The 15,433-nt window shown below is 42.1% G+C and overlaps 1 protein-coding gene across 1 annotated transcript in view; it reads right to left on the bottom strand.

Annotated features, from left to right (window-relative positions):
• pgbd5 (piggyBac transposable element derived 5) overlaps positions 1–15,433 on the bottom strand; it is a 49,841-nt gene that overhangs the window by 6,167 nt on the left and 28,241 nt on the right. Inside the window, exons 3-5 of the mRNA XM_033021830.1 lie at positions 6,807–6,941; positions 3,616–3,796; positions 657–854 (exon numbers count right to left, since the gene is read on the bottom strand). Coding sequence (XP_032877721.1) covers positions 657–854; positions 3,616–3,796; positions 6,807–6,941 — 514 coding nt within the window. The remainder of the gene's footprint in view (positions 1–656; positions 855–3,615; positions 3,797–6,806; positions 6,942–15,433) is intronic.

The following is a 15,433-nucleotide window of genomic DNA, read 5'->3' on the forward strand; positions in this document are numbered from 1 at the left end:
TGGGCCCTAATTACTGGAAATGCTTCCCTAAACCTTGCTTACTCTTTCAGCTTAAAAATGCTGATTAAAACCCTTTTCACTGATTAAGGTTTTGGTTTATTTGCCTCAGTATAAAATTCCTGACAGTTTTTATGAAGCATCTTGCGATACTTAATCATGTTAAAGGTGTTATGTAAACAAAAGGGGTTAATTGTGCTGACAAGGGTTGGATTTTACACAACCCCGACAAACTGAACATCTGGTGGCGGTAAACAAAGTTTGTGACAAAATGACAGCTTAAGTTAACAACCATGTAAAAACATAACATGGAGAGTAAACCTCAGTGTCAAGGCAGTCTGGTTATGTATTAAAAAGACAATGTAGACCAAAAGGTTGCAAGGGCATCAGGTGTTGCCCTTCCATATGCATGGAATACAAATGGAATGGCATCGTGATATGCAAGACTAACAACTAGATATATTGACTGCTCAGGCTCCTCCAACTGTGTTTTTTGTTTTTTTCCCAACAAGTTTACTTCTCTGTAACCAGCACTTGGAGTCACAATTGAGGGAACAAACCCCAGCCGCAACAAGGAACCCAAAAGCAAATTGTGCAAGAAAATGATTTACTTTGAATATTCCTACGTTTAACAGTATGACTGCTTTAAGAGTACTTGCCTTCTTTAAATGGAGAGTATGCGTTCGTGAGGAAGTAGAATTGTCCTTTGTTGGACCAGCTGATTAATGACATGTTTTTTTTCATTCTCACTCTGTAATGACCCCGAACATGTGGAGGCTCAGGGTTAACCAGCATTGACTGTGGCAATCCTGTGCAGTCACTCTTCCTGGTGCTCAGGAGTCCACAGCAATAAATCCCTAAAAGCACAGGACAGAAATAATCCGAATGCGAGCTCTATGGATCAGTTCTTAAAGATACCGACCAAACCAAGGTTCAAACTGCCACAACAATATTGCACAGCTTTTGGTATATACAAAACATCAAGAAACATGGACAAAGAATGGTAGCCCAAATGTGAACATTGCATGGAGCAATGTAATAGTGCCTGCAATTTCAAGTGAATATTATTGGTTACCTAGGCCATGGGCTTCATATAAAGCTTGGAAATGCTGACAGTGAGTAAACCACACCCATGGGCCAAACTAGCTGTCAAAATGATCAAACATGTGGTGTGGAAAACATCTTGCTCAGAAACAGTCTGAAAGAATCACTAAAGCCCCTGTCCCACTTACGTGTCCTTGGCACGTTAATTACGCGACCTCGTGGTCGCGTTGAGGCGCGAAGGTCGCGCGCGATTTCATGCGCCCGCACAGCCGTCTGGAGCGCGTGACGCCATTTGAAGATGGACACAAAATGCTGGAGTAACTCAGCGGGACCGGCAGCATCTCTGGAGAGAAGAAATGGATGGTGTTTCGTGTCGAGACTCTTCTTCAGTCTGACCCGAAATGTCACCCATTGCTTCTCTCCAGAGATGCTGCCGGTCCCGCTGAGTTACTTCAGCATTTTGTGTCCATCTTCAATTTTCTAGGCCCCGCTCTGGGAGTAGAAGTGGGGGCGGATCCGGATCCGCAACAGCCATGAGCCCCAGGCCGAGCTTGGCGATCTTTTGCCTGCTTCTGCTGCTGTTGGAGGTGAGACATTACGTCACGCCAGTCTTGGCCCTGTCCCACTTTGGCCGTCAGTTCCGCGACAGGCCGTTGGCGCGCGAAGATTTTGTTCGCTACAAAACTTCGGAGCGCCAAGCGATATCGCGCACAACTCCATACCCCTCCGCGCTTCTCAGTGGGACCGGCCGTACGCGGCCACACGCTGCTCGTGCGCCGCAACGCGACTGACGAGGTCGCGTAATTTGCGTGCCATGGACACGTAAGTGGGACAGGCCCTTAATGTTCACACCATGGAGACCAAATCAACATGACACTGCAAAACAATGCTTCACGTAGTGGGGAAAGACAATGGTCAAACAGGATGGAATATTTTGTTTAATCAATTCTTAGACTCATGCTTTCTTTACACACATCAAAAAAATTGTTATGCAGCTTAAAATAGGTTTAACCTTGAGTAAAACGATAATGATCCATACTTGTGCATCTTAGTGTCTTTTAGGAAATTCATATTTGACTTTGAGTGGTTTTGATTCCCCCTAGAACTATACCGCCAGGAAAAAATTTCCCAAGTGATGTTGACAGCAAAGCAGCACACAAAATATGTCCAGGATGAGGTTCAATCGCATCGATTCTCATTTCCTCACAAACCAAGCAAGTTTCAAACACCCATTCTCCCAAAACCATGCTTTTTTAAGGGGCAGCATTCAAACTGCATTCTTTGTCCTCAGCTAGTTTTATGACCTTCAACAACCTCAAATACAATGTCTACCTGGATCGCTTCGCCCTTGGAGGTCACGGTTACGGTGAGTCTTACTTTCCTGTTCAAGGGGCTTTCTAAGGTGCTGTTGCTGATCTCTGCCACATATCAGTTTGCTGCTTACTGCTGCGTTAGGGAGGTCACCCTAACTCCACATTCACTTGAGGAGAAAATAATTTATTTTTCCTACCCTTATAGACACAGGCAGAGTAAAATTATCCTGCAAAGACTTCCCCAAGGTGCAATTATTGACAGATCTCCTATGGCATTATTTCCTCACAATCACAGCCTGGAAGTACCAGCAGACAGCCCAGGAGGGTCTTCGTAGCTCTTGCAAAAATAACATAGCTTATCTTGATGCCGTTCTTCATCTGCCTGTCCAGTTTCTTCTGACCCTTGGCGACATTCTCCTACCCACACCCCAACCCACAACCACAGCATCTATGAAATTAACAGTTCTCTGTCGGTGTACAAGTGCCACTTGTACTGCGGTATTCGTTTCCAAGGACTGGCTACCAAGTTGTAATCCAGGATGGAATTTTTTTAATTTAATCAATTCATTGACCCGTAGTGTTTAAAACATCTGTCAAAACACGGCATTACACAGGGAAAGAGACAATACTACTGTGTAAGCTTGCAAATGAAGATTTCAACCTTGATGGGATTTTCATAAACAATATTGGGAAAGCGATAATGCAATTTCAATACCATTCAAAAATTAGACCAGTTTTTAGATGCTCGCATTGAGTGATTCTTTGTAAAACAAATGTTGCACAGCAATATGTTGTTCATTCTGAAGAAAGGTCCTGACCCAAAATGTCATATATCCTTTCCCTTCATAGATGCTGCCTGACCTGCTGAGTTACTCCAGAACTTTGTGCATTGTTCAATCAGTGTAGTTTATGAGACATAGACTCAATAGTATGTCAGTACTTAAGATCATTCTCTACAAGATTTTCACCATCATCTTCCACTCTTTCCTCATGCTTACACATCTTCCCTTTACATATTTTGTTGCATCCATCACAAGCTCTGTCTTGATAAATACTTAATTTCAGAATTCTTATTTGTATTCCCTTAATATTAAAATATTATATTAAAATTATATTGAAACATCGAATGAAAATCCCCTTTCAGAGATTCCTTAATATATACATTTAGCAAAAAATAGATTTAAAGTCTTTAATTTTTTTTCAAGATATCTTACTTTGCAATACTGAACTAACCTCAATAATTTACAATTTTACCACAAACCTTTTTTCTCAAACTCTTCGAAAAGATTTAAACTGGTAATGCTGGGGCCAGTATATATGATGTAGTTCTTCCCTGTCAAATTCTGACAAAGGCTTCTTGCCACAAGACTGTGTAGCTGTGGCCTATTCTTCAAAGTATCCAGCCCATCCGAGGTTGTTCCTTCTTTCAAGTGAATGTAAATCTAAAAGAAAATAGGAGAGAAGATGGAAAAAAAACATTCAACATGGTTCGTGAGCAGCCTTAAGTTAAAAAGATTACATTGCAACAAGCAATTTCACACTGGAGGATGCACAACACAACACCCACACATACACACAACCACGTAAGCACACACACTTTCTCTGCCTCCCTCTCTCAAGATAAATTTAAGTTCCTTCACGGTTATTCTTTGCTTTCCATACAGGTGATTAAAGAAAAACATGGGAGATTTCGCAGAGAATGGGGAGGCTTTGGAGAGGGTGCAGAGGAGGTTTATTAGAATGGTGCCTGGATTAGAGGGGTTCATGTGCAAGGATAGGTTGGATAGACTTGGATTGTTCTCTCTGGAACATCGGAGGTTGAGGGAGACTTGATGGAGGTATATAAAAATATGAGAGGCATAAATAGGGTAGACCGACAGAGCCTTTTTCCCCCAGAGTGTAAATGTCCAACATAGAGGGCATGGGTATGGCGAGAGGGAGAAAATTTAATGGAGGTGTGCGGGGCAAGTTTTTTCCCCCCCACACTAAGGGTAGTGGGGGCCTTGACTCAATGCCAGGGGTGGTGGTGAAGGCAGATGAGATCAGTTTAACTTGGCATCATGTTTGACACAAACATTGTGGGCCAATTGGCCAGTTCCTGTGCTGCACTGTTCTTTGTTCTATGGTAGACAAAAAATACTGGACAAACTCAGCAGGTGAGGCAGCATCTATGGAGAAAAGGAGTAGGCGACGTTTCGGGTCGAGACCCTTCTTCAGACTGATCTGTGTTCTATGTTCATACTTAATCGCAGAGGATTAAAGTATATTCATTTTTAAAAATGCTCTCCATTTTCTTTCACTGTTGATCCCGTGGAAGGAATGACCTCACGCAAGCAGACCATCCATTTATTCCCAAAATGGCAACCATGCGTTGAACTGGTGTTTAACTTCAAAACACAAAGAGTTAGCCCAGTAAAACAAGGAGCTGGTTTGTTTTGCCCAGAAATTCTGCTCCTGGAAAGATGTTAGACTGGTGCCAGAAATAACATTCAAAAGAACATTTGGGAAACTAGAAAGATTGAAGGGGAGCCAAGTGGGAAACTAAAGAACAGAATGCTTCTTGACATGATGGACAAAGTGTCATTAACCAGAGGAGTCATAGATGCTGCTGCACCCGCTGAGTTTCTCCAGCTTTTTTGTGTACCTTCGATTTTCCAGCATCTGCAGTTCCTTCTTAAACACAAGAGTTGAGGTGATTGGCAAAATAACCAGAGGAGCTTTAAAGGTGAATTTTTCATTCAACTACTGCTTGCGATTTGAATGAAAGTGCAAACTCACTGAAAAGTGCACTGGAAGTAGATTTGAAGGGAAAAAAAAAAAAATGGATACATTTTAAAGGGGGACCATTTATAAAGGCAATGGTATACTTTATCTTGGTGAAGAGGAAAGTTGGGAATTGTAGGAACGAGCAAGACTCAAGGCAACCACCTTTTTGAAATGATCCTATGGCCACTGTGATTGTATGCTATATATTTAAAATAAAAGGTTCAAGAGAAAGGTATAAATATGGGTCGAGATTATCAAGGCAAGATTCTCCCAAGTTGTAAATTTTTTTTAATACAGCCACAGATATGGGTCACCACGTTAACCTACACCATGAAAAGCCATGGAAATTGGCATTACGGCTTCCAAAAAGGAAGTACAGATTTAGGTGTGGTAACAAACCCTGATGATAAAATGCTCATGTAGCCCAAGGAGTCACTGAGTGGCCAAATAATCTTGTAATGGTGTCTGATAAGGTATATGTTTACCCCTGACAAGTTCGTGAACAAATGAGTTAGATTCTCTGTGCTGGGAACTGTCACCTTGCCTCTCTCTGTTTGGACCCTAAAGGGCCTGTCCCACCAGCATGCGACTGCATGCATCTAGCGCGACCAAACATGATCGCTTGAGGCGTACGGCCTCGCGGGGCCGGTCCCACTTCGATCGCCGGAGGCGTATGGAGTTGTGCGGGGCTGGTCCTGACATCGCGAAGGGGCTCCAAAAATCTTGCACTGTCCGAAAATCCCGCGCGACAACGGCCTGTCGGCCCGCAGCCGCATTGAGGCCGTACGCAGCGTCTTGACGCCGTACGCAGCGTCTCGACGGCATACACCTAGCGCGAGGCGTTGCGCGATAACGTCACCACCTGGCGTGCCGTTGCTTGATGACGTCACCGCCCGACGTCCAAATTCAGTCGGCCCGCCTCCTGCCCAGCTGATTGGTGAGTATGATGTCGGGACCAGCCCCGCACAACTCCATACACCTCCGCGGTTGGAAGTGGGACCGGCCCCGCGAGGCCGTACACCTCAAGCCACCACGTTTGGTCGCGCTAGACGCATGCAATCGCATGCTGGTGGGACAGGCCCTTTAGTCTTTCATGCTGCATTTACATTATAAAGTTAAAGTAATCATTGAGAATAAATAGTAGCCAAGAAGATTGAGTAACATACAATCATTACACTTACAATAATCAATTCACGCAGAGGATTGCACCGTCAACGTGCTTATCCTATATTTTACAAATAAAACTGACATTAAAAGAAGTAGGTTGCCTCCAGCTCAGAACAATCAGTGGTGATAATTGCACTGTCACTTTATTGAAATAAACAAAGATTGGAGGTTCAAGGTTTTAGCAAGGTTTCAAGATTTGGCAGCAAGAATAAACCTGTAACTTTTCACAGAATTTAAAAAGCATTCAGCTGCCTTAAAAAGGACATTTTTTTTTACAAAAAATCAAATGCACAGTATAGAGAACAAAGTTAACCTAGTTTGCTATTTGTCAGTGTTTGAGCCATTTCTGATCCCAGCACAAACAGGTGATGCAGATTTGGGCATAGGGAACATGATGAAAATCGCAGATGCAGTTTAGTTGAAAATACATTTTAGATAATTAGTTGCTGAAAACCTAAAAATACTTCTTTGTGCCATAATATCCACTTTCAGAAGCAGAAAACATCTTCAAAAACAAACCTGACAGATGTAGCCTGTTGATGCACACTGTCGCACCCAGAGACTAAACTTGCGCTTTTTCCTTTTACGTAATTCTCTGTCTGTACACGTGGCAATGAAGAGCGGATCTTCATCGATTAGTGGCTCGTGAAGTACCTGGGAGGCAAAGATATAAATGCATAGATCAATGAGGAGTTAACATTTCCTGCAAATACAAATCAATATAGTTTTCAAATAAAATTATTTAATCTTAGTTTATTAAATCACAATATATAGGTAATCTATGAATTAGGAATTCTAGTTAATCTGAATGTATTGACCCTACCTCACACAATCAGTAATTACAAGGCAAATATTCTATCCAAAAGCAATTTAGTCTATGGTAAATGCTGCTTACAACGTGGTCATATGTATATTAGGGAAACTAAATTCAATTAGGAGCCCTTTTCGACTCCACAGTCAAAAAGGCACAACAGAGGATGTACTTCCTACGGCAGCTGAGGAAGCACAATCTGCCACAGGCAATGATGGTCCAATTCTACACAGCCATCGTGGAGTCTGTTCTCACCTTCTCCATCATGGTCTGGTTTGGTTCAGTCACCAAGCACAACACCTGGAGGCTGCAGCAAATCGTCCGATCAGCTGAGAAGGTTATTGGCTGCAACCTTCCCTCCATTGATGAACTGTACGCTGCGAGGGCCAGAAAGCGAGCGGGCAAGATCATCTCTGACCCCTCTCACCCTGGCCACAAACTCTTTGAATCACTTCCCTCTAGAAGGCGACTCCGGACTGTCAAAGCTGCCGCAGCCAGACATAAAAACAGTTTTTATCCACGAGTAGTTGCTCTACTCAACAGCCAAAAATTTGTAGCCTCCCTTTGATCTGGTATTTTGTTGGTTCACATGCTTGATCAATGGTGTTTTATCATTAATGTTTTATGATTATTAATGTTTAGTGTTTACTGAGTCATTCGTAACTGTCACTGTATGTCATGTTGTTACTTGTGGGCGGAGCACCAAGGCAAATTCCTTGTATGTGAATACTTGGCCAATAAACTTACTTACTTACTTTTTGAAGGATACTTCCATGTAGTTTACAAGCATGACTGCAAGCAGCCAGCTGCCTGTCACTTTAATTCCCTGTTCCAATCTACCTCTCTGTCCACAGATTCCTGTGCTGGTCCAATAAAACATAGAAACATAGTAAATAGGTGCAGGAGTAGGCCATTGGGCCCTTCGAGCCTGCACCGCCATTCAATATGATCATGGCTGATCATCCAACTCAGTATCCTGTACCTGCCTTCTCTCCATACCCCCTGATCCCTTTCACCACAAGGGCCACATCTAACTCCCTCTTAAATATAGCCAATGAACTGGCCTCAACTACCTTCTGTGGCAGAGAATTCCAGAGATTCACCACTCTGTGTGAAAGATGTCTTCCTCATCTCAGTCCTAAAAGATTTCCCCCTTATCCTTAAACTGTGACCTCTTGTTCTGGACTTCCTCAACATCGGGAACAATCTTCCTGCATCTAGCCTGTCCAACCCCTTAAGAATTTTGTAAGTTTCTATAAGATCCCCCCTCAATCTTCTAAATTCTAGCGAATACAAGCCGAGTCTATCCAGTCTTTCTTCATATGAAAGTCCTGACATCCCAGGAATCAGTCTGGTGAACCTTCTCTGTACTCCCTCTATGGCAAGAATGTCTTTCCTCAGATTAAGAGACCAAAACTGTACACAATACTCCAGGTGTGGTCTCACCAAGACCCTGTACAACTGCAGTAGAACCTCCCTGCTCCTATACTCAAATCCTTTTGCTATGAATGCTAACATACCATTCGCTTTCTTCACTGCCTGCTGCACCTGCATGCCTACTTTTAATGACTGGTGTACCATGACGCCCAGATCTCGTTGCACTCAATGTCAGCTCAAAGAACAATGCATTTTGGGAAGTTTCACTAGGACAGGACCTAAAAAGAGTTTTGGGGAGTGTTGTAGAGCAGAGGGATCTAGGAGTGCAGGTACAGTGGCTTGCAAAAGTTTTCCTTCCCTTTTGAACTTTTCCACATTTTGTCACGTTACAACCACAAATGTAAATGTATTTTTTATTGGGATTTTATGTGATAGACCAACACAAAGTGGTGCATAATTGTGAAGTGGAAGGAAAATGATACATGGTTTTCAAATTTTTTTACAAATAAAAAACTGAAAAGTGTGGCGTGCAAAAGTATTCAGCCCCCCTGAGTCAATACTTTGTAGAACCACCTTTCGCTGCAATTACAGCTGCAAGTCTTTTGGGGTACGTCTCTACCAGCTTTGTACATCTAGAGACTGAAATTTTTGCCCATTCTTCTTTGCAAAATAGCTCAAGCTCAGTCAGATTGGATGGAGAGCATCTGTGAACAGCAATTTTCAAGTCTTGCCAGAGATTCTCAATTGGATTTATGTCTGGACTTTGACTGGGCCATTCTAACACATGAATATGCTTTGATCTAAACCATTCCATTGTAGCTCTGGCTGTATGTTTAGGGTCGTTGTCCTGCTGGAAGGTGAACCTCCGCCCCAGTCTCAAGTCTTTTGCAGACTCTAACAGGTTTTCTTCCAAGATTGCCCTGTATTTGGCTCCATCCATCTTCCCATCAACTCTGACCAGCTTCCCTGTCCCTGCTGAAGAAAAGCATCCCCACAGCATGATGCTGCCACCACCATGTTTCACAGTGGGGATGGTGTGTTCAGGGTGATTGGCAGTGTTAGTTTTCCGCCACACATAGCGTTTTGCATTTAGGCCAAAAACTTCAATTTTGGTCTCATCTGACCAGAGCACCTTCCTCCACATGTTTGCTGCGTCCCCCACATGGCTTGTGGCAAACTGCAAACGGGACTTCTTATGGCTTTTTTTCAAAAATGGCTTTCTTCTTGCCACTCTTCCATAAAGGCCGGATTTGTGGAGTGCACGACTAATAGTTGTCCTGTGGACAGATTCTCCCACCTGAGCTGTGGATCTCTGCAGCACCTCCAGAGTTACCATGGGCCTCTTGGCTGCTTCTCTGATCAATGCTCTCCTTGCCCGGCCTGTCAGTTTAGGTGGACGTCCATGTCTTGGTAGGTTTGCAGTTGTGCCATACTCTTTCCATTTTCGGATGATAGATTGAACAGTGCTCCGTGAGATGTTCAAAGCTTGGGATATTTTTTTATAACCTAACCCTGCTTTAAACTTCTCCACAACTTTATCCTGACCTGTCTGGTGTGTTCCTTGGGCTTCATGATGCTGTTTGTTCACTAATGTTCTCTAACAAACCTCTGAGGCCTTCACAGAACAGCTGTATTTATACTGAGATTAGATTACACACAAGTGGACTCTATTTACTAATTAGGTTACTTCTGAAGGCAATTGGTTGCACTGGATTTTATTTAGGGGTATCAGAGTAAAGGGGGCTGAATACTTTTGCACGCCACACTTTTCAGTTTTTTATTTGTAAAAAAATTTGAAAACCATGTATCATTTTCCTTCCACTTCACAATTATGCGCCACTTTGTGTTGGTCTATCACATAAAATCCCAATAAAATACATTTACGTTTGTGGTTGTAACGTGACAAAATGTGGAAAAGTTCAAGGGGTATGAAAACTTTTGCAAGCCATTGTACATAGTTCCTTGAAAGTGGCATGACTGGCATCATAGGGTGGTCAAGAATCTTTCGGCACAATGGCCTTCATCAGTCAGAGAATTGCGTATAGAAGTTGGAGGTTATGTTACAGTTGTACAAGATTGGTGAAGCCATATTTAGAGTAATGTGTTCAGTTTTGGTCACCCTGTTATAGGAAAAAATGTTGTTAAGCTGGAGAGAGTGCAGAGAATATTTACAAGGATGTTGGCAGGACTCGTGGGCTTGAGCTATAGGGAGAGGTTGAGCAGGCTAGGACTTCATTCCTTGGGGCACAGGAGGACGAGGGGCGATCTTACAGAGGTGTATAAAATCATGAGATAAATAAATAGAGTAAATGCACAGACTCTTTTACTCAGAGTAAGGGAAATCAAGGACATAGGTTTAAGGTGAGAGGGGAAAGATTTAATAGGAAATTGAGGAGCAACTTTTTTTTTTTTTTTTACACAAAAGGTGGTGGGTATATGGAACGAGTTGCTGGAGGAGGTAGTTGAGGCAGGTACTATCACAACGTTTAAAAACATTTGGACAGGTACACAGATAAGATCGATTTAGAAGGATATGGGCCAAACGCAGGCAGGTGGGACTAGTGTAGATGGTTGGTCTGCATGGGCAAGTTGGGCCAAAGGGCCCATTTCTATGCTGTATGACTTTATGATCAGCCCAAAACTGTTTGCCTCTTCACAGACACTTGCTGATCGGCTTAGTATCTCCAGCATTTTCTGAAATTCAGCTGAAAAACACCAACCTTATACGAATTGGTTTGTACATATGAAGCAGTTCTGTGCAATGGTAAACCTCTCATTTGGTTATCTGCACACCCACTGCCTTTTCTGCAAGAGCCCGTTCCAAAACTGTCCACCTTCAATTCTGTTGCTGGTGTTGTCAAAGCAATGTCAGCTAGCATTGCTGGTTTGTAACTGATGTAATTTAAAATTATGACAAGGCATTTAAAATTGTAGATATTGAGAATGTCAAGTTAGGTTGAGGAAAAGAAGAGCCATTTTCAGAGATTCACCCTAATAATGTTAATTATGGTTATATTCATTCAGCAACATATAGTTGGTGAACTTAATTGCCTTGTCCTCCAAACCATGAAGGAATTCATGATATTCACCACAAAATTGATGAGGCAATCCTTGGCACCAAGAGCTGACATGGGCAGAGTAGGTTTTAGTCATGGTCCTTCACCTGTACTAATTGGAGTTTGAAAGAGATAATGAGGTCTCGCTATGTATCTAACAGATGCCCGACAGGTTTTTCCTTTCTAGATATTATTAACCATTATTTAAAAAAAATAGAAATCAAAGAACTCATGGAGAATGGGGTCAGTTGAAGAAAATATCGCTGAAGTAGAAAATTAACTGCACACGACAAAGGGTTGAAAAGTGGTTCTAATTACATACCATTTTTAATGTGGCAGATGTCTAAAGGCTCTTCAGAGGAGCAGTAATAACATTTGACTCCGTGCCATTTAGGAGACATAAACACAGCTAAACCAAAGCTTGTTCAAAGAGGAAGGTTTTAAAAGGTATTTTAAGGGAAGAGAGGGGCTGGCCAGTGAGAGGATTAGGGAGGGAATTAAAAACTTAGGCTCTTGATAGTTGAAGGCATGGCTGTCACAGGCTTCCAGTTACTGGAATGTAATTAAATATTTCTGATTTTAGGGATATGTGGTCTATTATCGAGGGTGACTGGTAACTGAACTCAAGAGAATATTTAGCGCAGTTGAGCTTAAACAGTACACCATACTTCAATTCAGTTTTGCACTTATTTGAACAGAAGTAAAAATGCACACGAAAGTACCCATGCAATGCTGACAATTAATATTTAAACTATTTCAAATGTTCATTTTGCCTTTGTTGATTGCACAGCAATCTGAGACAGATGATTGTGTTTTTCAGGCCATTATTAAACAAGAAGTTTGGTACTGTGTTAAGCTGTCAGCCTAAAGTACTGCTTTATCTTTGCAATGAAAACAAAAAATTATGACCTTATCTCTCTGCTTAGAGGGATGTAACAGATTCCATAGAACATCTGGAAAGAAATGTAATCGCCTTCAGAGGATATCAAACCCCATTTTATCATTTGCTAGTTTAAAAAAAAACATTGCACAAAATGGTTGCGAACAGGACACAGACTCCATTTTAGAGCTGAAAGACACAAGGTACTGCTTGACAAGTACTTTCAGTCACATCGTGCCTTCAGTGTAGCAAGAAAACTAGACTTATAAAAACTATAGAAATTATTAATTAGGAAGAAACTGCAAATGCTGGTTTAAACTGAAGATAGACATAATGCTGGAGTAACTCAGCAGGACAGGCAGCGTCTCTGGAGAGAAGGAATAGGTGACGTTTCGGGTCGTGACCTTTCTTCAGACTTTTCTTCAGAAAAATTACTGGTTTCGTGAGAAAGAATGCTTGAGTGCTCTTTTCAAGCTTTTGTTTTAAGATTTGGAGTCCTCACATCAAACCTTTTGCACTGCAGGATGCAAGGCTGCAGGAGAACAAGGCAAAACCCCAATGCTACTTCTAAAGACAGAACTGCTTTTAAATATGGGTTGAGTGTTCTACAGGCATTTATTGCCCAAATCTATCGGCTCTCGCATCCAACTGCTTGAACACCTCAGTATTCAGATAATCAATGTTCATTATATCACTTTAAATGAAGGGGTGTTCGTTAAGTGTCGATTAAATAATTTACCTGGCAGAAGAATTTTCATGCACATTACACATCTCTGAATGTTCCATTAGTCACCTGCCCAGTCCCAGAAGCTGCATAATTCCCTCATCAATGACATCAGTTTTTCCCCAATACAAGTAAACAAAAACAAAATAATGCAGATGCTGGATATCCAAAATAAAAGCAGAAAAGTTTGTCAAAATATCAGTGAGAAACTGTTGTCTCTCACCACTTCATTTACTTTATGGCATTCGTACAAATTTCAGCTAGGGGCACATTTCAATAAATAGTATGTCAAAATGAATGTTGATACATTTTAAATCCCATTGTAAACATAGCCATTTATTATATAGAGTTTCATGCATTTCATGTAGCATTTCATTTGCTTTGAAAATGAGTGTCTGAGATATCATGGACTGTTTTCTCTAGAACGCCGGAGGTTGAGGGTAGACCTGACAGAAGTATATAAAATTGTGACGGGCATAGATAGGGTAGACAGTTAAAACCTTTTTAAAAGGGTGGAAATGTGTTAGAAAGATTTTCCCAACAAACGACAGTCACAGCAATTTAGATCCAACTGAATGTTTAATACATGAGAGAGGATCGCACAGAGTACAGGCGTCTGAACGAGTCTCTCTGCCGAAGCAGCGCCCGAACTCATTCCTTTATACAATGGAGTAAACAAGGATGTATCGACCACAACTCAATCTCATCACACATGTATTGGACCACAATTTAATCTCATCACGCAGGTATCGGTTTTCCCAACTTAATCTCATCACACAGCGACCACAACTTAATCTCGTCACACTGGGTACAAAGTACAAAACCATAGTCAGCACATAATGTCATCCCAAGATAGACTTGCCCATACATGATTCTTAAAGGTAGTCCCCGATAACTATCGGAATGAATTTTTATATCAAAATGTCAAAGACGAGAGAGAGGGCATAGTTTTAAACCTGAAGGGGCAAGGTTTAACGAGATGTACACAGAGAGTAGACACAAGGAACTGCAGATGCTGGTTTACAACAAAACAAACTGCTGGAGTAGCTCAGCAAGTCAGATTGAAGAAGGGTCCTGTCCTGAAATGTCACCTATCCATGTTCTCCAGAGACACTGCCGGACCGGATGAGTTACTCCAGCATATTGTGCACACAGAGAATGGTGGGTGCCTGGATGCATTGCAAGGGTAGTGGTGGAGGCAGATACGATAGTGGCATTCAAGAGGCTTTTAGATAGGAACATGGATATACTGGAAATGGAGGGGGGTGGGGGGGAGTAATGGATCATATCTAGGCAGATGAGATGTTTATCGTAACATTATGTTTAGCACACAAATTGTGGGGCGAGGACCTGTTTCTGTGCGTACTTTTCTATGTAAAGCACAGAAGTGCATCCTTCGGCCAACCGTATCCACAGGGACCATGTTCATCTACACTAATCTCATTTGCCAGCATTAGGACCATGTCTTTTTAAAGCCTTGCCTAGTTAAAGGTCTAACTACATGCCTCTTAAATAGAATAATTGTATGCGATTCCCCATCTCGTAGGATGGATGTTGCCGAATCCCGAGGGCCTGAGTTATAAGGAGAGGCTGAATAAGACTAGTGTTGTTTCCCCTAGAGTGAAGGAGGCCGAGGAATGACCTTAGAGGTTTGTAAAATCAAGGGGGACATAGATAAGATGGATGGTCAAATTTCTTTTCCCAGTCCAGTGAGTCAAAAATTAGAAAGCACAAATTCAAGATGTGGATGGAATTTAAAAGGGGATCCGAGGGGTAGGTTTTCCCACACAGAATCTGGTAGGCATATGGAGCAACGTGCCAGAGGAAGTGGTTAAGGTATGTATGTGCAGTGTTTAAACAATATTTGGACAGGTTGGGAGGGACATGTGCCAAATAAAAGGGAAATGTTGCTAACACATCAGACAAACAGATCATAACCCGTCTGTGCTTGTTATGAATATAGGTCGAGAATGAGAAATGTATATAAAGACAGCCAGATCATCAAGGGGGAGATTTGTCAAGCCTCATTTACTCACCAATAATCAACTTATGTTCTTTTAGGTTTCTGGGTCACAAGGCTCCTGGCACACCTCAAAAGCTGCCTACCCCCCACACTGGATCCCTATCAGTTTGCCTACCGCAAGAACAGGAGTACGGAGGATGCCATCTCAACGGCACTTCACTCCGCCCTCTCCCACCTCGACAACAGAGACACTTACGTAAGAATGCTGTTCATCGATTACAGCTCAGCATTCAACACCATTATACCATCAAAACTGATCACCAAACTCGGTAACC

This window comes from Amblyraja radiata, chromosome 5, assembly GCF_010909765.2.
Source record: "Amblyraja radiata isolate CabotCenter1 chromosome 5, sAmbRad1.1.pri, whole genome shotgun sequence".
Classification (NCBI taxonomy): domain Eukaryota; kingdom Metazoa; phylum Chordata; class Chondrichthyes; order Rajiformes; family Rajidae; genus Amblyraja; species Amblyraja radiata.